We start from the raw sequence: 26,941 nt of genomic DNA, 5'->3' as shown, positions 1-26,941 counted from the left end.
CACAGACCACTTCCAAACACTTTTCTACTTTATCACCCTAGATTTATTTTTAGATTTAATATAAATGAATTCATTTTTATGGGTAAAAATACCCTATGGGTATTTGAAAGAGGGATTTATCAATAGTAACCAGTGCAGGGAGGACTACAGGGAGGTCACTGGACTTGGAAACAAGATGGAGAAATTTCTTTATTGCAGGATTGCTGCATATTGAATAACTAGGAGGTGAGAAAATGAAGACAAGGTATATAGACTTTTTTCCTCTTAGCCAAATTTCTTAAACGAAGTTTGGTACAGTGAGATACTGACTTAGTAGCAGGTAGGTTTTTTAGATGGAAAAAATGGTAGACTTTTAAAAAATATATTTTTTAATTAGTTTAGAACATTTTCTGAAATGTGTGAGTCATTGTTAATTCATGTAGTTAACTATGTGGGCATATAATTTATTTGTACACATTGAGTATATTGCTGTTTTAAGTTTCTCAGTATAATTTTTATTTTGTTTTTAGGAGTTACGGTACAGCACCTGTAAATCTTAACATTAAAACAGGGGGAAGAGTTTATGGAACTACAGGTAAAACTTGTAACTGTATAAATAGGAAAATAAGGCATATATATGAAGGTCATAAATACGTAGAATTCTTACAGCTCAGTTAAAAAGAGTGGTTTTGACCATACATGACAGAGACAGACAAAATTTTTTTTTTAAGATTTTATTTATTTACTAGAAAGAGAGAGCACATATATGAGCACACAGAGAGAGAGGGAGAAGCAGACCCTTGCTGAGCTGGGGGCTTGATGTGAGGCTCGATCTCAGGACCCTAGGATCATGACCTGAGCTGAGAGCAGATGCTTAACTGGCTGAGCCAACCAGGTACCCCTGGACAAATTTTCTGTAATATTTTAGGCTGTGTGGGTCACAGGGTTCCAGTCACATGGTTGGCTTTCTTGTTTGTTTTACAGCCCTTTGAAAAGGTAAAGACTAAGCTCACAGGCTGTACAAAAAAGTGATTTAAAACAATCACTGTTGGTACAGGAATTCCTTATAAGCAGCTAGCACCTAAACTCTCAGTCCAGTTAATTTTACAGCTGTTCCATAAAGTTTGATCTCACCTTTTATTTAAGTTAAAAATAACTCTAATGCATTGTTTGGAACCTTTGCTGTATTTAGTGCTATCGGTAGTAAAAAGGTGTTAATGGTTTCTGTTTTCTGTGATATCTCTCAGCTTTTTGCTAATAACAGCTCCTTCACCATTTTGTAATTTTATAAAATAGGAACAAAAGTCAAAGGGGTAGACCTTGATGCACCTGGAAGCATTAATGGAGTTCCACTCTTGGAGGTAGATTTGGATTCCTTTGAAGATAAACCATGGCGTAAACCGGGTAAGATTATTGTGGATTATATCTGTTTGAAAAGATTTTTAGTACAGATGGTCATTAGAAAAGTTTTTTTTTTTTTAGAACCCATTTAGAATATTATTTTTAATGTAATTTTTCTTGTTTTAAGTAGATGAAGAATAAGAATGGCCTGTATAATTAAATCTGACTGCATCATACCAAAGTGGACTTGAATATTGTTTTTATTGTAATGCCATTTCTAAAGGAAATACTTTTTTACCCCCTATGTTCGTTTGTTTTGTTTCTTAAATTCCACGAGTGCAATCATATGGTGTTTGTCTTTCTCTGACTTATTTTGCTTAGCATAGTACTCTGGCTTGAAGGAAATACTTTTGATCAAAAATTTTTATAGTACCATTCCTTTATGGCAGTAATTGGGAAAAATTAGAAGGGGTGATAAAACTGATAGAACACTAAATTTATATTATAGTTTCTTTTATATACTGCATAAAAATAGGATTGAAATATTTGTACACTAACACTGTGTTTTATCTTTAGGTGCTGATCTTTCTGATTATTTTAATTATGGGTTTAATGAAGATACTTGGAAAGCTTACTGTGAAAAACAAAAGAGGATACGAATGGGACTTGAAGTTATACCAGTTACCTCTACTACAAATAAAATTACGGTAATTAGTAAATATTCCAGAATACCCCAGGCTTTTCTACAGTCCCAAATTTTACTCCCCAGATAAATCACTTTTTCCCTGTTAAGGTGGTTAAATGCTCTAAGATAGTTTAAAATTTTCATTCTGTTTACCATGTTTGTTTTTTGCCCTTCCTTCCCTTTCAATTTCGTATTAATGATTATCTGATGTTCTTAGTTTCAAGTCACAGACTAGCCACAGCTAGTTTTTCTTTATATGGCCTATCAATTAAAAATTATGTGGTATCTTAATGGGGAATATGTTATTTAACTTAGGCCGAAGACTGTACTATGGAAGTTACACCAGGTGCAGAGATCCAAGATGGCAGATTCAATCTTTTTAAGGTGAATTTTAGTAAATTATCCTTGGTTGCTCTCATTTTTTGTTCTTGAGTCTGCTCCCGTACCACTACTCAAAGGATGAGATTAAAGTGGAAACAGCTACCTTTTTTCCAAACCTTCAGCTTCCTGGTGACTTACACATTTGCTGATTATTGTTTTATCTCCACTTTTGCAAGCATGTGAATTTATAGCCTATTATACTAACAAATGCCAAGTAAAACTATTCTTGCTATATGTCGTTATTTTATTTTAAATTATAGTCTATGTTTGTTTGTAGGACATGTTCACACCAATAGGCTAAGCTCTCATTTTAGATCGTGCTATCATTCTTACCAGAACTGGAGATTTATTTTTCTCAGTTTTCTTTTAAAAAAGTGGTAAAGAAGATGGCATACTGCTTATTATCTGTATGACACTAAAATCGTTGGTGTAATGTGTCTTACAGTTCAAGATGTCTCAAAAAGCTTACGCATTTTTAGGAGTCTCTAACAAAGACTCAACAGAAGAGGATAAAGCCGTTGATTTTAAAATTCGTAGCTTAAAAGGATTAGGCTTTATAGGGACTTACAGATTGATAATCTCACTTGGACATAAAGTCTGACTTCTGGCTTCTCCATCCCATATGATCACAGGCCCAATCCAAAGAGTAATGTCATATTTTCATACTTCTGCAATACACTGCAACCTGCAAACTTTTCTCAAAACCTGATTGTGTACTCTTTTCCTTTACCTTATTACTTCTTAGTTCTTAATTCTTGTATTGAACGACACTGGAATGAAGACTGGGAGTGGCTTTTAGATTGGGTTATGTACTCAGGGAACTTCTGCGGGCAGGCACTTTTCCTGTGACCCTTTTGGGACTGCAGCCCTGTCCACCGCAATACTGCCTTATGCAATACCTGTGCTATAGCCGCAGATGTAGCCGCTCTGCTGGACACAGTTGTGGGTAGAGAATTTAATTTTAATTTGCATCCTACTTTGGGTAAGTATTTGGTTCTTGTTCTGCTGTCAATCTTTTGAAAGTGTTTAATGATGTCTGTTTTATTTTAAATGGTCGTCAGGTGCTTTTTGGTGCTATCTTCTTATTTAAGGAGTAAATATATTGTTACACTTGATTACAACAAATAGGTAGAAAAGTTGTCTTTATGATGAAATAGTTCATTTGCAGTGGTCCTTCTTATTTCTTCTAACAAATGAAAACAAAATGACCTTGTGAACTGCCAGGTTCTGTGTATTTTGTCTTTTTGCAGTCGACTTCTGAAACTAAAGAATAAAAAACTCCCAGGGGCTGGTCTCTTACTGAAAGTGGTCACCATGAATGCATTTTTTATATGCATACTGTGTATCAAAATTATTTTGAAGTTTCTTTTGGCTACATGAGAGGAGGTTATTGTTCTATTCTCATTTATTTGGTTCTGAATGAATAAGGATTTGAATTTAATGGGTATAGTCTAATGCTTTTTCTTGCCTTGATAATGCACATTAAATATTACTCATCTGTTACAAATACTGATTTGGAAACAGGGTGTGTATTTTTTTAATATTTATTTGAGAGAGTATATATGAGTCGGAGCGGGGAGGAATAAAGGAGGAAAACCTCAAGCAGATTCCCTGGGTCGGGGAGCTTAACCTCTTGACTGATGAGATCATGAGCTGAACTAAAATCATGAATTGGATGTTTGACTGAGCCACCCACATGCCCCTAGGGTGTATATTTTAATAATGTGTGAGGCTCAAACTTTTTATGTATATTGTGATCTGTAGGATATATTTTATTGATGTTGCTCAAAATCTGCAACTACTGGTTGTATGGGAGTGCTTGGCATTTTCAGGTTGCCGTTGACATTAAATTTCAGACAAGTTTCTGTTACCTTAAAATTTCCTTGTTCAAATTTCTCTAGGGCTATTATTCTTTTAAAAAGTCCCGAGTTGTCTCTTAATATCTTTCCTGCAACTCTGGAGAATACAAAAAATATTTTAAGAATGTAATGGGTATCCCAAATATGCAGAGGTAATTTTCTTAGGTAGTATTAGGTACCAAGATGTTTATTTTAGACAAAATGCTACAGAAATTGGAGAATTGAGTGATGAGAAATTACCCTGGGAGAAATATAAATCAAACCCACAATGAGATACCACCTTACACTGGTCAGAATGGCTAAATTGAATAAGTGAGGAAACAAAAGATGTTGACAGGGATGTGGAGAAAAGGGAACCCTCGTGCACTTTTGGCAGGAATGCAAGCTAGTGCAGCCACTCTGGAAAACAGTATGGAGGTTCCTCAAGAAGTTGAAAATAGGGCTACCCTATGACCCAGCAACTGCACTGTTGGTTATTTACCCCAAAGATAGGAATGTAGTGATCTGAAGGGGCACCTGCACACCAATGTTTATGCAGCAATACCCACAATAGCCAAACTGTGGAAAGAGCCCAGATGTCCGTTGACAGATGACTGGATCAAGAAGAGGTGAATGTGTATACAATGGAATATTACTCAGCCATTGAAATGAAATCTTGCCATTTGCGATAGTGTGGATGGAATTAGAGGATATTGTGCTGACCAAAATAAGTCAGAGAAAGACAATTACGATTTCATTCATGGAATTTAAGAAACAAAACAGGATCCTAGGAGAAGGGGGAGAAAAATAAAACAAGGCAAAATCAGAGGGAGGCAAACCATAAGAGACTTAATTATAGGAAACAGGGTTGCTTTAGGGGAGTGGGTGGGGGATGGGGTAACTGGGTGACGGACTTTAAGGAGATCATGTGATGTAATGAACACTGGGCATTATATAGGACTGATGAATCACTGACCTCTACCTCTGAAACTAATAATAGATTATATGTTAATTGATTTTAAAATTTTAAAAAGGCAAAAAGAATTACTCTGGGATTAGAAATAACTTTGAGTGTCATATATAATTTCTTTATATTTCTGTATTTTTTTAGAAGTCTAAAGTTGGGGGCACTTGGGTGGCTCAGTTGGTTGAGCTGCTGCCTTTGGCTCAGGTCATGATCCCAGGGTCCTGGGATCGAGCTCCGTGTGGGGCTCCCTGCTGAGTCTTCCCTGTGCCTGCCTGCCATTCCCCCTGTTCTCTCTGTGTGTTACATAAGTAAATAAAATAAATAAGAGTCTAAAGATGGGATATTAGAGAAACATATGCCATTTTAATCAGAATCTTGAGTATGGAGAACAGAAGAAAAAGTATTCTGGATTAGGAAGTAGCTTGGGCAAAGAAAGAAACTCAACTTAATTGAGTAGATAGTAGATGAGAGTATTTAAGAAATTAGCCTTATCAGGATGCCTGGGTGGCTCAGTCAGGTAAGCTTCTGCCTTTGGCTCAGTCGTGATCCCAGTGTCCTGGACTCAAGCCCCAAATCGGGCTCCCTGCTCAGCGAGGAGCCTACTGCTCCCTCTGCCTGCTGCTCCCCTTGCTCCCTTTGCTTGTGCTCGCACACACATGCTCTCAGTCTCATAACTAAATAAATCTTCAAAATATCTCCATGGGGGCGCCTGGGTGGCTCAGTGGGTTAAAACCTCTACCTTCGGCTCAGGTTATGATCCCAGGGTCCTGGGATCGAGCCCTGCATCGGGCTCTCTGCTCAGCGGGGAGCCTGCTTCCCCTTCTCTCTCTGCCTGCCTCTCTGCCTACTTGTGATCTCTGTCTGTCAAATAAATAAATAAAATCTTAAAAAAAAAATCTCCATGAATTTAAAAAAATAGAAATTAGCCTTATCGGAAGAGTTCTTTTGGAAAGGAGTGGAAGAGAGGTGGCTTTGCAGGGTTCAGTACTAGAAAGCCTTAGAAACAAGGGCAAGTTGGAGGAGTTATTGCCTATTTGTGCCTATTTGTGCTGAATAAGTAACATAATTCTGGATGTGGCTTTTAAGTAATATAATTCTGGCATCAGTGTAAGGTGTAAAAAAGTCTAAGATCTTATCTACCAATCCGCTGTTTGAATTACAATTACTAGGATTGGTGAGACAGAAAGAAGGAAAAGGACTTCCCCAATTTTCCTGTTATGTCTGAGCACCTCTAATGTGCATGGCACTGTACCAGATACTGTAGTAAGACCAGGATCTCTGTATTCAGGGAGCTCATGATCTGAGTGATGTATTAGAAGGACTAGTCATGTTATATTTTGAGAATTGTTATGTTAGTGCTGTTATTAAAGTGCAGTAGGGAGTTCAGAAGACAGAGTGGGTTATCCTAACGTGCAGAGTCTAGAAGGATTCAGACATGCTAACTGAAAGACAGTTTTCATTAGTAGAAAAGAGGGGAGTATAGAACTTTGTAGTAGAAGGAGCAATGTGAGCAAAACCAGATATCATGAAAGGAGAGTTGGGGCGGATGAGAGATATTAGAGGAGAGAAGCCTGGAAATGGTAGATGTGGGGCCATGATGGGAAAGACCTTAATCTTAAACTAGTCTATAGACATTTGTATCGGCCATAGGAAGCCATTTGAAAGTTCTTGAGTAGAAGGATAGGCATGAGCAGACTTGATTTTTAGAAAACTGACAAGTGTTCTTTAGAAGGGTAGGCTTTAGAATATAAGGAAGAGAAAGGGAAGTAAGACCAGATAAAGAGCTGTTGCAGCACTGTAGGGATGAAAGGAATGAGGAACCCATCTTAAGCTAGTGAATGGAAAAAGGAACAGATTTAAGATTTGTAATTTAAGTTCTTGTCATGTCTGCTCCAAGTATACTTTTTAAACTCCTTAATCAACTGAGAGACAAGCCACCTACCAGCCTCTTTAAAATAACCATTTTTTACTTTTTGTTAAGTAAATTTTCAAACATACTAACCAGTAGATAAAATAGTATAAATGAACCCCTGTGTGTTTACTATAATGCCTCAATGATTGTCTACATTTTGACATTCTTATAGTTTTCTATATACTTCAATATAAATAAGGGTTTTTTTTTGTTTTGTTTTGTTTTGTTTGTTTTTAGTGAAATGAAGGGAGATGTAGTTTAATAGGTTTAAAAATAAAAATCACCTATTTGGATGTAAAAACAATTGTGTAATTATATAATTTGGAGGGAGGGGCAAGGAAAGAGTGACTAGTGGGAAGGGGTAATGTGTAAGAAAAAACTGACCCACAACCTTCTGTGAAAATATTTTTATGTCTATACCTGCACACACATGCATAGATGATTTTGTTTTCCTCCGTGGATAAGTATAAGCTTTGTCACTATGTTTTGAAATTTCACAACCCTGTGTCTTGGTCTATTATCTATTGTACCAAGCATTCATTTGTACTCTTTCAGTCTGGGAGCACATATCCTCCCATTTCTGGGGTATTTTCCTCTATTATGTTTTTACTTTTTCTCTGCTTTTTAATGTCTTCTGGACCTCCAGTTCACATATTGGACCTCTTATGCTAGTCCTTCAATTTTCTTTTCTGTCATATTTTCTACCTGTTTGTCTTCTGTTATCTGGGAGATTTCTTCGGCTTTAAAACTCTTCTGTTCATTTCTGTGGTTATATTGTGAATATCCAAGAAGGTTTTTCTTTGGTATTTAACAGTAGCATCCTGTTGTTCATGCATGCAGTATTGGAGTATTTTTTTTTTTCTCATCTGTCTCTCAGAAGATATTTTTATTAATGATAGATTGTTCATTTCATTTCGATTTTATTTTCTTGCATAGTATGTTTGTTGTTTTGGCTTCTGACTGACTCTCCTTGAATGTTTGTTGATCCTTGGTCATAGGGGAATGGGCCTCTAAAAAGGTGATTGGAAGCTCTGAATATAAATGAAATTTGATACAGTTTTTACTGTAGAGCTAAGCTTTTAACAGTTCCACGTGTCCATGTCATTGGGTTACTTTTTTTTTTCTTTTTGTGGCGATTTGATTTTTCAGGGACTAGATTCCAGTGGCCTGAGAGAGTTTATACTTGGGTGATTCAAATGTTCTGGGAACTAGAGTTGTCAATTCCTCAACCTTTTGGGGTCCTGCCATGAAAATAATAGTATCTTTGTTTTCTTGTTGCTGACTTGTGATTCAAGTTCTTTGGTTTGCTCAGTCAGTTACTGTTTTTTAATATGCTTTCAGAGTCCCAAATTTTATTGCTTTGTCAGTCTTTTTGTTTTTGTGGGTTGAAACAAAATTATAATTTATGTGGTTTGCTACTTTTCCTTTTCTTACCTTAACATTATGTGGCAAATGTTTTCCTAGTTTATTAAAGTTTTTTGACAAATAACATTTTAAGTAGTTGCATAATGTATTATTTGGGTGTACCACACTTAAATTTCTTTTTAGGCATTATTTTGTTTGTAAGGTTAACCTTTTATAAATAATGCTATGAAGGGCAGCTAAAGGAAATTTCACAAACTAAGTTTTGGTATCACTGGTAGCGTAATTTGGGTAAATATTTAGTTTCTCAAGGTTACAAACTTCATTCAGCTTTTGTTTGGTTATGTAAGACCTGACATGATTTTGTTTTTAGGAAATCTGTCACGGTGGGGCACCTTGGTGGCTCAGTCGATTAAGCGTCTGCCTTTGGCTCAGGATATGATGCTGGGGTCCTAGGATTGAGCCCCACATCGGGCTCACTGTTCAGCAGAGAGCCTGCTTCTCCCTCTCCCTCTACCTGCTGCTCCTCCTGCTTGTGCTCGTGCTCTCTCTGACAAATAAATAAAATGTTTTAAAAAAAAAATCTGTGTGGTACCTTATAGTTACTTCTCAAAATTCTAGATTATGTTTAAAAAAAAAAAAAAGTCTCATTCTAGTTAAACAGGTTTTGAGTCTGTAATTCTGAGTGTAACATCTGAAGACAAGTGGATGCAAGTTGATTAGGAGAGTTGCTAAAATGGCAAGATTTTCATAATTAGATTTTACAAAAAAATTAGGGAGAAAAGAAATTACATGTTTAAAATTGTGCTGTTTTCCTGATGCATTTTCTTGCTTTCCCCCTATTAAAAATAATTTTTCATTTGTGCTCTCTTCTCTCTCTCTTTTCCCCCTTGTGCTTCTCTTCTTCAGCTCTTCTCCCTTTCCCCTTCCCAGTTTTTAATTGAGTGTTGACTATGCCAGGAAGCATCTCAGGCTTAAGTAGGGAGAGGAGGTGAGCATTATAGACGTCGACTTTGTAATCTTAGAGTTTTCCTGAACTAAGAGGAAAAGTAGTAATTAATTAGATAACTGGGCCAAAAAATTTTATAGCTATAAACTCTTAAATCCTATGAAAGGCTTTGATGTGACATTTAAGCTGAGTCCCAAATTCAATCAAATAAAATATATATATTGAGCAATTATTGCATGCCTGGCACTGTTTTTAGGTACTTGGGATACAGATTTGAATAAAACCTAAATTCAGTGTAAATACTTGTAGGCCATGATAAATTTTTTATCAGAAAAAAAGGTTTTATTCTGTTTGCATTGGGAAGCCATTGGGGAATTTTGAGCAGGGGAGAGATATGAGTTGATTTACACTTTTAGTAAGATTGCTTGGCTATATACAGAGGATGGGTTTTCCAGAGGTGAGACTAAAGCCGAAAATTTAGCAGAACAGTTGAGAAGTGGTAGTAGGTATAACCTGGGTTTTCAGTGTGGATATAATCAGTGGTTGAGTTTGGTATATTTCATAAAGATAAAGTTGATGTAGGATAGTCATCTATTGGATAATTGTTAGGATTTCTTTTTTTTTTTTCTTTAAGCAGTTCAGTAGATGATGGTGCTCTTTACTTATGGGGAAGACTTGGATAGGATCAGTTTGAGGGATCATCTGTGGAGAATCAGTAGCTTTGTTTAGGCCACGGTAAGTTTGAGTTGCTTATTAGATACGTAAGACATCGGATATAAATTACTGAAGCTCAGCACAGTTGAGATCGTACTGTCAACTCTCGATATTCCAGACATTTGCAGGAAGAATATTGCATTTCTTTTTCTGTGTTCTCGTAGCATCTTTTATCCCACAGTTACTTTTCTTCTTAGCATTTATCGTATTGCTCTGATAGTTGGTGTGTCTTGTCCCATGGTCTGAGATTTTGTTGTATTTCTCTCTCTAGTCTCAGTCTCTATTAATAGTTTTTTTAGATGATAGATATTTAATGTTTGATGAGTGAACCATGTTTATTTTCCCTGTCATCACGTTCTGTCAGTTTACCTTTCAAGTGTTTATCAGATCCATTTCTTACCTTCTATCCTCATTTTCTTTGTGCTGATCTTCTGTTATTCCTCACTGGGATCTGGGCCTTTTAAGTGAATTTTTTTTTAAGGAGTAGTGCTCTAAAATGTCAATATTGAGCCTTAATTATATGAAGACTCCCATTAGGGATTGGGTTCAGCAGTACTAATGAGAGATCTGACTTCAATGGCTCAAATATATTATTTTTCTCTCACACTGATAATGTGAGAAGTAGATGGTTTTTGGAATTCAGTCAGTGATTTGAATGTAACAGAGTCAAGGTGTCTGAGATTTTCTTGGCCTTTGCCTCATGATGAAAGAGAATGAACTTGAATTTAGATTGAACAGTACAATATAAGTAGGACGTAAAATATGGTGTGATATTATTCAAGTGCTGGGCAACTTAGCTTAAATTTAATAAATGAATGATTTAAGATCAGAAGGTGAGTATAAAAGCAAAAGAGCACAAAGAATAATTTCACCAGTGTAAAGGAGTATGACTGGACCATTCTGAAAAGCTCTGCTAGGAGCAGAAAGGGTGGCTAAATCTGGGAGAAATTATAGAGTAAGTAGATAACTGTTTGAAGGTGAATATAAAGAGGGGAAAGAGGTTATTAAGGAGACCGATTACTACCTTCAAGCTTCTAGATGTACTGACGGACAGGACGGTGGTACTGTTCATAATGAGGGGAAAACAAATGGTATGGAAGCACAGGAATAGATTATTGATACTCATGTTGGAGCAAATCACAGTCTGAATAGAACATGGTCTGAATGGCTAAAATGGCCGTTGGTAGTTTTTTCCAAATGGTAGTAAACATAAAAGGGGAAAATTCTTCAAGGCCTTTCTTGAACTCCGAAACATGGAGTCATAACCAAGTATCTTGGACTTAGCTGTGATGATTTAAGGGAATTTATGAAAGGACTAAAGAGTTATAGCTTATTGGACTTTTAAGTGACATTATTAGTATGGACTTTCTTAATAGTTGGGAACATTTTGATCCTCTTTGGTGCCTTTCACCTAGTGCTGTTCTCAAATAGGGTAATTTTATTTAATATTCAGCAACAAAACTTTCTTCATATTTAAATTCAGATCAGATGTTACAAATTTTAACATGTTTAGTATAGTATTTTTGAGTGTTCTATTAAATAAGCTAATAACCCTTTTTTTTAAGGTACAGCAGGGAAGAACTGGAAATTCAGAGAAGGAAGCAGCACTTCCATCTACAAAAGCTGAGTTTACTTCTCCTCCTTCTTTGTTCAAGACTGGACTCCCACCAAGCAGGTTAGTTAGACAATTATAACTCCCATTACTGAAGGCATTGGTACCTTCATCTTGTATTAGTGCTATAAAAGTGCTTAATGTTCTGCAAAAAAACTGGAACATTCCATGTTGTTTTAATACAAAATGAATTCTCTGTGAAAAACTCTTCTGGGTGCCTTCCCATTAAAAAAAAAATCTAGGTAAGCAATAAATGAAGCATGGTATATAGTTACATGTATATCAAAAAGATAATCTTACATTTAGGAGAGATGGTGATGACAACAATCTTACTGTTTTCTGTACTTATTATTATTCTTACATTAAGAATTATTGGACTTTCTAAATCTAGATCTATTGAATTTTATATATTTTACTAACTTTAATAAGAGATTATAGAGATTTGGGCCTGGGCAATCTTTCAGATTAAAACCATTTTCTTTTCTTTCTTTGGTTTTGATAATACCTAACTTTGAGTTCCACAAGGTACCAGTTTTAAGAGGCAGATGTGCCGGCAAATGGTTAGCCTGTTACTAGGAAAATGGTCAAGGGTAAGCTAAAAGTAGGGAAGTTGGATGTTAGCAGATTAATTTTCAGTTAGATAAAGATGACTTACCAATTATTCCTCTGGGCCAGAAACAAGTCAGTAACCCAACTGTTACTGGTTCTCAGCCAGATCCTTTACCTTTTGTGCTATTTGCTTAAGTTTATTTTACAGTTTTCTGGTTTTCTTATTCTGCAATTTTGAATTGCTGTAAAAGATAATATTTCATAATATACAAATGCAGGAAGAGACAGTATGGGAGCATACAGTTTAGCCCTAAGATGAAGATTCTTAAAACTTTCAGCCAGAATTAAATGTCACAAAGTCATCTTGGATTTTTGACTGTCTCTTCCCATCCTAACAATTACTAGTCATGGTCATGTCCATATATTATTTAAACTAAATGAAACCTCATCAAATGTTTGGCTAAGAAGGTATGATAGTGGAGGAATACTGATCCTTTTAATATGTAGTCTTTTGGGTTTTTTTGTATTTTAAAAGAGGTCACTTTCATTCTTTCAGTTTATCATGTTCTGCAGTTTAGAATGATGTGAAGAGCTTTGACTCTGCAGCTAGACTTCTGGGGTTGCAGTTCTGGCTATGTTATGTACTAGCTGTGTGTCCTTGAGCACATCCCCTAATCATCTTCTTTCATTTCCTGATCTGTAAAATGTAGTAATAATCATCCATCCCTCACAGGGTAGTTATGTATGTTAAATGATTTAATTTATGTGAAATGTTTTATAACAGTAGTACGTACATAGATAATACTCTATAGATGTTTGCTAATTAAACTATTTAAAAATCAGTAGCAGCTTTTCTTTAATTTTGCCTGCCCCCTCCCTTTTAAAAAAAAAAACCTTGGGCCAGGTTATGTAGGGCATTGTACCACTATAAGGAATTTGGCTTTCTTGTAAGTGAAATAAAAGGGGTGTCACTGTCAGTTTATGTAGAGGAATGAAATAATCTACTGTAGGTTTTTAAAGTCTTGATTGCTTTATTAAAATCAGACTACAGAGAGGTGAGGGGCAGAAACTGGGAGGACAGTTAGGAGGTTGTAACAGTTACCTTAGGCAAGAGATCACTTGGACCAAACTGCTTCTGGTGCAGATGGTGAGGATCTTTTACATCTGAGAGAGAAGAGACTGCAGGAGGAGTGCTTCTCAGGGGGGAGAAGACCAAGAGTTCAGTTTAGGATAGTGAAATTGAGATGTCTGTTAGACCTGTAAGTGGAAAATTTGCATAGGAAGGGGATATATGGATCTGGAGTTGAGCAGAAAGATATGGGCTGGCGATAGAAATTTGGGACCGATCAGTGTTTAAGTAGTATTTAAATGAAGTAGTGGAAGTGAATTCGATTTATTAAGGAGATAAGTAGTGATAGAGAAGTGGCAAGAGGGACAGAGCCTTCGGGTGCTTCCTTCAAGGTCAGAAAAATAAGGATGAAGAGGAGAAGGAGGAGATTCATAGAAAAGAATGACTACTGACATAGGAAGAACACCCAGTGTATGTCTTAAAAAAGATGTATTTCGAAGTAGAGGAATAGTTAACTACCAGATAATACTGATAGGCAAGAAGAGATCTGAGAATGACTTAGATTTATTTATTTATTTTTAAGATTTTTTTTAAAGTAATTTCTGTACCCAGCATGGGGCTTGAACTCATAACCCTAAGATCAATAGTCATATGCTCTGCTGACTGAGGCATCCAGGTGCCCTGACTTTTGGATTTTAAAATGTAAAGGTTGCTGGTGATCCTGACCAGGATCATTTTTAGTGGGATAAGGTGAAGTTTGAAAAAAAAACTTTTTGGAATGAATTCAAGAGAGAATGGAAGGAAAGGAATTAGAATAAGAACATATGGACAACTTTTTTGAGGATTTTTTTTTTTTTTTCTTTTGAGGGAGCAAAGAAATAGTATCTGAAGGGAAATGTGGGATCAGGGAATGTTTTTTCTAAAATGTTAGAAATTACAGTATGTTTGTAGACTTGGGAGAATGAATTACTACAGGGAGTATTGATGATTCAAGAAGGAAGAAAGAACAGTTGTGAGAACAATGTCTTTAAGAAAGTCAGAGGGACAGGATGTAATATGCAAGGCTGGGGGGTTAGTCTTAAGAAGGAGATGGATGGTTCACTCATAGTAACAGGAGAGAAGACGGGACATGGTGAAGGGTGATGGGTAAGAGAATACTGATGGAAGCAACTGAAAGCTCTCTTCTTTTGGCTTCAGTTTTTCCCAGCACAAAGGATACAGACTTACTGGTGAACATGAGGACATGTGGAAGTGGGTGTTGAATATTTGAGGAGAGAAGAGAAATTCTGAAACAGTCATTTAGAGGTGTGTGAGTGAACTAGGGGAAAGGAGTAGGATTGCTAGGCACCACGTGGAGGGAAATGTACCACCAAGAGAAGTCTTTTTTTTTTTTTTTTTTTCCCAAAATGGAAAATACTACAGCATTTTTGTATATTGATGGGAATGAATTAGTAGAGTGAAAAATTGACACAGAGAGGGAGACAGTATATTACCACCTTTTCTGGAGGTTAATCACTGTGTGTTTAAAATGACACCAGTCAGCTTGCTTGGGTATGTTTCTCTCGTCCTTGTCAGGTGTTCATATGTTCGTGAAGATTAGCTAGAGCTGGATGTAACAGAGGTTGCATTTATACCAGGCAGATATGACAAAGGGGCAAGAAAGGTGAGAGGGTCCTTGAAGTGATTAAAATGATGGATGACCGTGGATTAAAGGAGAGATGGAGATTACTAGAATCAAGGAGACAGTAAAAAGGAAGTAAAGAAATGATAGAAACGTTAACAGATCTATCACTAGTGCCAAAAAAGTGGGTAATTGCCACCACAACCTATATAGAAACATACCTAACATGTCAGCATTGTCACTTTTTGATACACAGAACAGTACCCATTGCTCATTAGGAAAGTCGTTTTCTGGGTTCATTGTGAAGTATTTCCCTAAATAAATATTTGTGGTTTTTTTCTGTTTTAGTCTTTGTGTTAATGGAGATTGGAGAGACATGCGTTAAAGTGAAATTTTTTGACTTTAGGGAGAAAACAGGAATGTCACTTAAGACATAATAGAGACTATACAACAAATAGTAATGAGCTGTACTACTGACCTTACCACTGTATTTCCTTTGTTAAAAATCTTAGATTGCCTTATTAATGTGTAGGTGATTGTTGGTATGTTTGCACAGAACTGTTTTTATTGGTTCTTTGTACTTTATAGGTAGAAATGCTAGGTTTCTAACATTCTGTATTGCCCAGCAAAATGGCATACTTAAGTAAGATGTTAATATTTAATATATCAGAATGTTTTGCTTAATCTTTAAAAGTTTTCGTATATGTCAAGAAGTACAGCTTGATAAGTTTTCACAAGCTGAACACTCACTTATTGTTCGTCCAGTTCTCCACTTGTTAACATTTGGCCATATTTGCTTTATAATTTCCCCAAAATATTTTCCTTTTTGAACTATTTATTAATTATGAACATCATACCCCATCAACCTCTAAATACTTCAGAATGTAAGAACAAGCACACTCTGTTATGTAATCCTAGGACATGGTTATCAAAGTGAGAAAATCTAATAATGAGCCAGTATATTAATATGCAAACCATAAATTTAGCTAATTATTTCAATAATGTCTTTCATGGAAGTTCTTATCTTGATTTAGGATTCAGTCCAGTATCATCTACTATAATTAAGTCTTTTTTCTCTTTATTCTTTAATCTGAGGCAGTTTCTCAGACTTCTTTGTATTTGTTGATTAGATTTTGATGAGTACAGTCCAGTTGTTTTGTAAATCATCCTTGAGTCTGAGTTTGCCTGATGTTTCCTCTTTATTGGATTAGGTTTTGCTTTTTAGGCAGGAAACTGCATAAGTGATGTTATGTCCTCAGTGCAACAGCCTGGAGGTACATGATGTCATTTTGCCCTATTATTAGTGATGAGAGCTTTAATCATTTCGTTGTGATGGTGTTCTTTGGGATTCTGCACTGCAAAGTTACTATTTTTGCTCTTTGTATTTAGTAAATAATCTGTGAGGAGATGTATCTATCCTATTTCTTTTTAAACTTCCCCCAAATTCTAATATCCATTGGTGATTTTTGCTTTCTCCCATTATACTGTAATGGCTGTAAAATAGTGATTATCTAACTATTATTTTTCTTATATTTATTAGTTGGCATTCTCCTTTAAAAATGAGCTTTCCCATCTCCACTTATTATCAACTAGATTCACTAGTTTTTATTTTATGTGTGAGAGAGTGTGTTTGTATGATTTATTTGTATATGTAGTATGTAAGCTATATATACAGCTTACATATACTGTAATTCATATTGACGCTCCAATTAGTCTAGACTTGCTCTGTCGCAGACTCTTCAGAGTGGTTCTTGTGACCTTTTGATTTTTACCCATCTTTTTTTTTTTTTTTTGAGGATTTTTTTAGTTTCTAGCTTTACCAGATGTTCCAGGCTTATCTTGTGCTTTCTCTGCCCCCTCCCTGGAAACAACCATTTCTTGAAAGCACCTTGATGCCTTTTAGTGGGAAATGATGATTAGAAACCAAGGTCTTGGCACCAGGTATGCTCATTGGTGCTGGAGTGTCATGGTTTCTAGACTTTTTCAGCTGGGAGAATAAATAATGTATAATTTTAATCATGCAGTCATCATGTGTCTTTTATTTCACATTTCATACCACAGGTTTCTCCTTCCCTTTCGTTTTTTCCATCTTGCAGCTTTTACTGTTTTACTGCATTGAGAACCTAGTTCCCACCAACTTCGTTGTTCTTACTTTAATCCTAAAATACAGACAGAATAGATTAGGACTTCACCTGCCATTATGAAAACCAAATCTATTAAGTAGAGTTCAAGATTTCTTTGGAATTCTTTTTTTCTTTTTCTTTTTTTTTTTCCAGGCTGAGGGTATATAGTTAAAATACTCAGAAAATTTCCTTCAGAGTGGTTGTATTAATCATTTAAAGTATAATTTGATCCATTGTTTCTGTTTGTATTCAGCTTTTCTTTTCCTCCATGTTTATTGATTTATTTTTTGCAAATATAAAACGTTTAGGAGTTCCATGCATACTCAGATTTTTCACTTTCCCCAATTTCTTTCATTCCTGTTAATAACTAACTTCATTTCATCTAGTTTCTGATTTATTCTTCCTGTGTTTCTTTTTACATAAATAAGCAGATACATAAACATACATATTTTTCCTATAGAAAATTTTTCTCGAAAGAGTGTCTTATGAGTCCTTTAAAGGACTGGCAAGAGTGTAAATCCTGAACTTTTTATGGAATATGTCATTATGGGTAAAATTAACTTCCAAATTTTATTTTTAGTTATTTTGAAATGGAATTTTTATGAAATATATAAAGTGTAGGTTTTTATAAAACACATCAGAGTGTTACTGTTATCTGGTACACTATTTGTACCTGTTATTGAAAGAACATAGGGAAAGAAAAACCAAAGTTTTGAGTAAGGTTTTGTGGAACCACAGAAGTTAATGTTATTCATAAAAGCACAGAAAGTTATTTCTTGATAAATACATTATAACCTGACAAGCCCTTGGTTCTTATTTTGCATTTTGACATCATATTATTTCGAAAAATATTTCTAAAAATATTCTAGAGTTAATAAAATGTTGATAGCACATTTATATTTAAATACCTGTTAGCAGTTTCAGTACCACAGAGCCTTGGACAGAATGCTACAATAGGAACATGCTAAAGGACTTTAGACAAAGCATGTCAAAGAAAAAAAAAAAGATAGAACAAGGGGGGTCAGAGACAACAATATGTAAGAAAAAACATAGAAAATTTATCTCACCAGAAACAGCACCTCTTCTCAGTCTCAGACAAGTACTGCCTCCAGAAAAGCCAATTCCAGCGTTGGAAAGTGGCAGGACCGGTATGGGAGGGCCGAATCACCTGACCTAAGGTAAGGCTGTTTTTAAACATTGGCTACTCCCTGATGTTTAGATCATCAGTGTTGTTTTGTCTAGTAATAAGATAATAATCTTGATTAGATTGTGCCATATTTTTTACCCCCTCAATTATGCTTTTTTGTTATAGAAATTGAGGGTTTTAAAAATCAGGAGTCAGGCCCTGTCACCTCACTCATTGCCTGTCATCTCTCTGGCTTTTTATACTGCATTATAAATTGCATGGAACCATGCTAATGGGACCTCAGTAAGTGTTTTTTTGTCCCTACTACTGCAGGTTTAATTCTTCTTTCTCATATCACACCCTATTAAATCCCTGGGTGTTTCTCATTATTTATTGAATAAAATTTAGCCTTCTGAGCTGGTATTTAGAACCTATAAAATTGAACTGCACTGAATCTTTCCAAATGTTTTATAATAACTACAGTGCGTAAAGCAGCCATTTCATTGAGTCTGCCAGCTGTCTTGGGAGGTACCATCACCTTTGTTGTTACTGTGCTTTTACTCCTGATACCCCTCTGCAGAATTCTGGTTTGTGTTCTAAATCTTAGAGTTAGGAAGTATGCAGCCTTGGGTGGGAACTATATATTCTCTGAGCCTATAACATGGGAATAATAATTTCTACCCCAAGGGATATAGTGAGAAGCAGATGTGTTAAATATGACAGTACATTGCAAATAATAATGAGTCTGAGCAATTAACAGTTTGCTTGACTTGGAAATGTAGACTTAGGCACCTCCCTAGTTTGCCATTTAAAGTTTTAAACAATGATGGTATGGGAGTGGTATTTTGTTTGTGTTCATTATAGCATTTTAAGCTTTCTTCCTGGGCAGGTTTATGCTCTATTAATGTTCTTTTAAATATTTTCATTTAGGTATGTATGTTATGATTAGATATCTTTGATTCTAACAACTAAAAGAAAAGCAAAGAGAGGAAACACTATCAGAATTTTATTTTCTTATATTTCCTTTTCTTTGGGGTCTTTATTATATGTTCTCCATGAATAGTCAGAATTTCTAGTCTGCTTGACTCTGATAGCATCTCTTGTTAGGAGAGAATAGCTTAGTCATTCTCAAAAGTGGCTATTCATCTCAAAGTCAAAAATATCTTGACTTTCTAAAGAATATCCAAACTAGAACTATAGTAATTGATGCAGAGAGAAATAATATTATCTATATTCCTAGACTAGTCTCCATGGCATGTGTGCTTTAACAGGGTATAGAATGAAAATTTGCATATCTTACATTTTAAAAGTATACCCATTGACATTTTTCATAGTATTACGTGATATTGATCGTAGTTTTTAAAACTAGAATTCTTGAAGTACCAGTAGAAATTTCAAGAGTTACTTTAAATAGTTAGATCTGGTAAGTGTGGAGAGTGAATGTGAATCTTTTCACATTTAATAGTTCACATTTCACATTTAATATTTCTGTGAAACCCCAGAGTTTAGCATGAGTGCTAATAATATAATTTCTGTATAATATTTAACTTAGTTATTACAACATAAATACATAGAGAAACTCAGATTTACATTTAACCAGGCCAGCAGTTCTGAACAGCCTGTCTATTGATCCCCAAAGGGCCAGACGATAAGAGCTTTCATTTTCTTTGTTCTATTGTGGAGATGAATCAGTAGCCATTCTATAGATAAAAAATAACTACCTTCTTAAACTTACAGCAGTTTCATGGCACAAGTCCTGGATTTGAACATTAAGTTTGGTTTTGTGCCTGTGTGAATTTAGTTCCCTAAAATCTCTGGGCCTCTGTTTCTACATTTTTAACATGATAGGCTGGACTGTGTTATCAGGAAGGCCCTTTTAATCATGAAATTCTTTATTTTCTGCCTAGTCCCTGGTATACATGGAAGAGGAGATCTGAGAAAGTAGAGAATTTGCCCAAATTTATGGCTGATAGAGGCAAAGTCAGGGCTAGAATTCCTGGTTTTCTGCCTTTCAGTACCTGCAGTTAAAGCAGGTTGATTTTCTTAAGCAAAGGCATAAAAATACTTAAGTCACTAATTTTTAATACAATTAAAAACTTTATGTATATTTTCTTTTGCTACTGTTTCAATATCTGAAATTCCTTTTTATATCAATCATTAGAATTTTTTACTTAAAATAGTTGTGCTTTTGATACAATAGTTTATTTCTTGAAGTAAGATAATTAGTTTACAGAGAAGGTATTAGTTCTCATAACTGAAAATGGTACATGTTGAAGTTGATACTATTACTCCCCCACTCCCCACCCCTTAAAAAAGGTGCTTTGGAAATACAGAAAGCCCCCATTCTGACTTTGTGATTAGTCTCAGGGAATGTACATAGTAGGAAATTGGACACTATTTTCAGTATGTATTTTTTGCTTTTGAGAAATTCAAAAGAAGAAAAATTTAAGTAAAAGCTATTAAAGCTAATCTCCTTTTGGGTGGTGTACGTGTATGTATATATGTGGACACACACCCTTAATAAAAACTGAAGTGCTAGCTCCTGTAGTTAACATAACGGAGAAATGTAGGGATTTTTTTGAAACGCGGCTTATATCTCTTTGTAAAGAGCAATTAAACAGTGGTTGCGATCCTATAACTTATTTGGAGACTCAGACTTCTTATCTCATGTGTGTTCCTATTAATTTATGTAACCTGGTGTTCTTCCAACTTTGGTTAATAGCACTCTTCAAGCTAACTAGATGTATGTAGCAAGGACATTTTATTGATATGAGTTTCTTTTATAAATTCAGATTTGTGACATTAAGCCAATTAGTAAGAAGAATAAAGCAGTTTTAATGAACACAGAAAATTGTAATTGGCAATATGGATGACTGCTGTAATCTTATCCTAATGTGCAGTTTATTTGTGTGTTCTGTTTCCATTTTATAATATCAGATTTTGTCAGGTAGTTTCAAATTCTAGGTTGTCTTACTAATAATTGTCTTATTAACAGTGTCTTGTTTTTTAATATTAATGCTTTTTTATCTGAGACTCTTGAATAGTAAAAATTGCTTAATGTAGAATCACTAAAATATTTAAACCTGCTTGCATTTCTTAGACATAAAACGTACAATAAAACTGGATGTTAAATGGACATTCCGTCTCAGATTGGCTTCTTCATTTGTTCTTGCAGTACAGCTTATGTCTTGATGACATAATATACTGAAAAGATGTACATGTACCTTCATGTCATTTGACTGAGCACTCATGACTGAGCATGTGTATTTCGTACCTTGTAAGAATTTACATGGTTGGACATTTGAAGGCCTTTATTTTAAAAGATTCTCTGTAGAGTGATATCTTTTCCAAATTTAAAAAATGAAATTAAACATAAATATGTCAGGTAAACCTTTATTTCAAGCTCTGCACAAAAGTGAGTAAATTTGGCTTCCCTAATGAACATGTTTATGAGCCCAGTTTTAGCGTAGATCACCTTTAAGCCTTCAGGGTTTTGTGTTTGTTTTTAGGACATTTTATAAAAGTAACAACATTTTAAAAATTCACACCCCAGAAGTTAGCATCAAAAACATTTTGTAGACGTAGACTTTGGAGTTAGTCAGACCTGAGCCTGAATCTTGGTACTGGCACTTTACTTCACAAATGAGCCTTTTTCCGTATCTGTGAAAATGACTTAATTGGACTTAAATTGGACTTAATTGGACTTAAACCAAGTACGCATGGATTAAACGGCTTCTATGGCTGCAGAAGCACCTATTGCAGGGTACCCAATAAGTGTTAGTTCCCTTGGGATCTCTGCTCCCACCACAGTCTCTTTAATGGTAGTAGTGATAGACAATACATGACATACTCTGAAAGCAGTTTTAAATTCTGTGATTTTTATTTTGTACATACATTATTTTTCAAGATAGCCTTTTTTATTAATCCTCACTGAAAAATAGAATACATTAAGATTTCTTTATAAACTATACATTGTAGAAAAATTATTCTTGTGCTTTTGAAGTTAAAAGAAAAAGTATAGAGGCAGTACTATGTGACTCCACAAAACTCAAAATATCAGTATAATATATATGCAACGAATGACAGCCTTACCTTAATTATCAGGCCTTGGTAGGTATGACTTTATATTTATTGAGAATTAAGGAGTTACGTTTTAATTTTTATCAACTACTTTAAATGTTTTTAGAAGAAAATACAATATTAACTGTCTTTCTTGGGAATACCTCTAGTTGTAGTCCTCAACTTTGGCTATGTATTGGAATTACCTGGGAGCTTTAAAAAATTGTGGATGCTTAGGCCCTAGAGACTGAATTAAATAGTTTCTATTAAATAGTGCACTCTTGTCATTGGGAGTCTTAAAAGCCCCCAGATAATTCTGATGTGTAGGAAGCACTGAGAACCACTGATTGAGAGAGAGGATATTAATTAGTTATTAATCAAAGGTTTAGTGACCACCTTGGAATTTGAGGTAAAAATGAAAGATTAGTTGGGTGGAACTGATGTTTGCATAGCATTTTACAACTTTATAGAGTCTCATTTTGTGTGAGTCTCATTTGATTTATATTTTCTGCTGCTTTTGGTTGGTAGCCAGTATCAAAGGTGTATCGTGCTGTTCTGTTGCAGACTGGTAGGTAGATAGTATATTTATCAAACTGGAAATTGAAATCCTACACATACTATTTTCCTTACATACTTTCTCTGCTCATGTTCTTTCCTCCATTTAAAATGTACTCCCTCCCCATCTTACGTGGCTAAATCCATTCTACATGTCTTTCAAGGCTTACCTCTTTGCTAAGGTAGCTTAAAAGATGTTGCACCAGTTTCCATGGAGAATTGTTACTGGCATCTGTTTAGCTGTATGACCTGAGTTAGACAGTGATACTACTGGATCTGTCTTCACTTGGGCATATTTAATAGTCCCGTCTAGGTTTTTTTCCCAGAGAATGAATCCTTGAACTATTGCTGTCAGTGCATAGTTCTTATTAGGAGCTCTGCTATGAGGAAAAAACATTCATAGATTTCTTCAAGGATATGTGATTCATTCATTCTTTTATAATAGTGGTTCTGAACTTTGAAGCAGTAACCCTTTGAAAATTTGCTGCAAACTGTGGACTCTTCTGCCTGAAGAATACATTTATACACATGCATATATTTAAGTTGAGGAACTTCCTGATGCCTCAGTATCCCATGTATGCTAGTTGAGGTTTCTTCCTCAAAAGTACAGTTAAATCTGGGTGCCTGGGTAGCTCAGTTGGTTAAGTGTCTGCCTTCGGCTCAGGGCATGATCCTCAGGGTCCTGGGATTGAGTCTTGAGTGGGACTCCCTGCTCATTGGGGAGTCTGCTTTTCCCTCTACCTCTTCCCCCACTCATGCTCTCTCTCTCTCTCAAAAATAAATAAAATCTTAAAAAAAAAAAAAAGAAAGAAAGTACAGTTAAATCCTTAGAGCAAGTCTTCATCAAGAGGGCATGTACTCAGACAACATCGTTTTGGTCCACCTGATTAAATTGCTTTTATTGAATTGTGCATTGTTACGCTTCATCCAGTATTGAGGAACATTTCGAGAAACAGCTTTGTGAAATTCATTTATGTTTCCATTGTAGTAGTATTGGAGACTTTGTCCCTATTTCAGTGTTTTTCATAGCATAAGATGGCAGTCCATTAGTGATGGGTAAGAAATCAGTTTCATGATCTTAACCACCAAATATTTCGTGGTTTTGTATTGTTTGTTTTGCTTTTTTGTGTGTGATGTTTAATACTAATAAATCATGTTTGATTTTAATGTTACTCTTTCCTTTATAATAAGTGTAAGTGAGTATTGTTTCATGAAACTCAGTTTTTATATGTGGGCACTGGATTGCTGTGCAAAATGTGTTTCTTCTAATAACTATATTTTGGGGTCAGAAGTGTTTGAAAACTATTTTACTCTTTCGTATTTTCTCTTAACCTGGACTCAGGAGAAATTCTTTTCTCTTTATTTTCATCTGTAAAATGGGAATGATAGTTGCTACTTCATAAGGTCATGAAGAATGAATTTATATAAAGTGCTTGGAACAGTGCTTTCCTAGCACATATTAGGTGCTCAGTAAACACTAGCTATTATTACCAGGAAATGCTTTGTTTTTATCTGACACACACATCAAAAGACTTGTTATTAATAGTGTCCTTTAGTTTGGCTGTTAAAAAAAAATAAGCTCAGAGATAAATTTGGGACAGAAAATTAGTAACTAATTCTTTGTCTTCCCTTGGCCCTAATTTTGTCACTTTTAAAGTTTTTGTTGTATCTTTGTAAGCACTTACATCAGAATCACCAAAACATGTCCTTTTAATTTAATTCCATTATAATTTCAGAGATATTTTTATATTCATGAAAGGTAGAGGCTCTTGTGAAATCCACTGCCTGTATTAAGCCTGTAGATTAGTGAGACTTCACATATCCTTTGTAGTTCGTTTCTGTCTCTCTTCAACTTGTTATTATTTCAATATAGAGAAGAGAATCTTGATAACTACATTAGCTATCTGCCTTATTCAACAAGTGTGTAAGCAAGTCCAGGTAAACTTGTCCTATGTGGAAACTCAAGGTGCAGTAGATCCTCATAGTGAAGCTCCACTAAATATTTTTATGCATTGAAATAAAAAGTGGTTCATTAAAAATTTTCAGAATATGGCTCAACATCATTTTTCATAATGTGGCATCAGAATAACACAGATTGTTACTCATCTCTGTTAAATATTATGTACTTTTTGTTACTTTGGTATATGCTTATGTATCTTTTCCTAAACTATTTCTGAACAAAATGGCAAACTTCACATTTCTGATTAATTTAAGGTAAATCCGTTTGTGTGGTAAAAATCCCTGGACAAAGAGGTGTTATTATTGTGGAAATGTAAGAAATTGCAATTTTCTGGATTCCTTCTACTGGTGCACATTTTTTAAGGCTGATTTTCCATGTGTATATTTTTAGAAGCTTATTATTTACCACTTTGAATCTTCAGTGATTAATCCATTTAAAGCTGAAAAATTAGACTTCCTTAAAATAAACTTTAAGGAATGAGTACTCTCATGTGTCCCAGAATATTTGAAAGCAGAGGTCTTTAGAAAACCATGGTATATAGAAATCTTTCATTTGGACACAGACATTAGACTGTTAGGTCTGGATTTAAGTTTTGCTACTTTAACAGTTTGGAGAAATTGTAAACCCAGATATATTTGTGAGAATTTGTTCTTGAGGGGAATACGTTTTAAAGGATGGAGAGGGGAGAATGCAGCAATCAGGAAGAGAATAAAAAGAAATAGTAAGAGGTAGATTTTTATAATGAAGTGTAGGTAGCAATAAAGGATGAGGGAAATTGTGGCCTCCGGATATACACCTCTCCCTGTCAGGATGTTGGAGTCAGAGATGTGTGTCGATATCTAAGAGGTGATGGCATTGCTTTTGATAGCAAGTTACAGTGGGCATAGCTATTAATCTTTAATTTTTAGGGGAAAAATCGAAGCTATATTGGTTTTATGTCTGAGGTATTTGGATTTTTCTCATGTGTGACTGTTAGGATAGTTTCCACCTATATCGAAGGGTATGAGTTAAAAATCACTTTTTCTCTTTGAGTTCATGAGGAAATCTGGGAAGTCAGTGACATTGACATAAAATCAGAAAAACATGAACTTTTTAAAAAATTCTATTAGAATTATATAGAACAGAAGTTGAAAGTGGGCAGGGTGATAAGTAGGAATGGACTGTGTAGTTGAAGACCTTTCAAATGCTATTATATACTCTTATAGGGCTGTCTTCATTTTGTTTTTGTGAGCATAAAATTATTTATGAGGCTTTTCAAGGTTCACTTGAGGCAGACTTTCACCAGTTCTTGATTTTCAGAAGTCTCAAATGTCTCAAAAGCCAGTTATCTTGCAAGGAGGGAGCATAGATCAAGGGAAGGCTTTGGAATCAGAAGGACTAAGATTTGAAAGTTAGTTTTGCCATTTAATTATTACTGAAGTCAGTGACGTCACTGTGAGCCCTAGCTTTAACATCTCTAACAAGTGTACAGTAATTTGTTAAGTGAAGGCTTATTGTGAGGTTTAGGTATAATGTGTAGACATTCTACAAATAGTCACTGTTACTAGTTGTTTTAGGAACCTATCTTTGCTGACTATGGAAGGATCCATGGTACTTTGGTTTAAAGTTTTTAAAGTTAGAACTGTTCAGAACTAAAACAGAAATGAAGAGAAATTGATCTAATTTGCATCCATTTTTCATTGCTTCTTCCTTCAAGTGACTTCTGTATCTTGTTAAGCATATATACTTTTTTTTTTTTAAGATTTTTATTTATTTATCAGATAGAGATCACAAGTAGGCAGAGAGGCAGGCAGAGAGAGAGGGGAAAGCAGGCTCGCCGCTGAGCAGAGAGCCCCATGCGGGGCTTGATCCCAGGACCCTGAGATCATGACCGGAGCCGAAGGCAGAGGCTTTAACCCACTGAGCCACCCAGGCGCCCCAAGCATATATATTTTAAATAAAATCCTTAACTACTGACTTTTAACAGTATTTTTAAAAATTTAACTTACTAGCCTCTCCTAATGCAATTTGCAGCATTATTTTGTGATAGACTATTTTTCCATCTACTCATATACTTAAACTTTAATTGATTATAAATACAATTGGAGTGGGGCAGGCATTTAAGTATTTAAAATTTTCTATTTAAAGGCAAGTTATCAG

The 26,941-nt window shown here is 35.1% G+C and overlaps 1 protein-coding gene across 10 annotated transcripts in view; it reads left to right on the top strand.

Annotated features, from left to right (window-relative positions):
• The window catches only part of LOC111148927 (factor interacting with PAPOLA and CPSF1), a 78,021-nt gene that overhangs the window by 14,667 nt on the left and 36,413 nt on the right, over window positions 1–26,941 (top strand). For 4 of the 10 annotated variants that reach the window (XM_022505735.1, XM_022505734.1, XM_022505733.1 and 1 more), the window contains 4 exons: window positions 510–574; window positions 1,276–1,383; window positions 1,897–2,027; window positions 11,694–11,803. In XM_022505735.1, coding sequence (XP_022361443.1) covers window positions 510–574; window positions 1,276–1,383; window positions 1,897–2,027; window positions 11,694–11,803 — 414 coding nt within the window. Of the gene's footprint in view, window positions 1–509; window positions 575–1,275; window positions 1,384–1,896; window positions 2,028–2,320; window positions 2,390–11,693; window positions 11,804–18,172; window positions 18,281–26,941 lie in introns of all 10 variants that reach the window. The other 6 variants (XM_022505726.1, XM_022505725.1, XM_022505724.1 and 3 more) reach the window with 4 other exon arrangements.

The sequence above is a fragment of the Enhydra lutris genome, unplaced genomic scaffold (assembly GCF_002288905.1).
Source record: "Enhydra lutris kenyoni isolate GAN:26980312 unplaced genomic scaffold, ASM228890v2 scaffoldscaffold21, whole genome shotgun sequence".
Classification (NCBI taxonomy): domain Eukaryota; kingdom Metazoa; phylum Chordata; class Mammalia; order Carnivora; family Mustelidae; genus Enhydra; species Enhydra lutris.
Note: the sequence above shows the minus strand (reverse complement) of the source record. Positions and strands in the feature narration are given on the sequence as shown.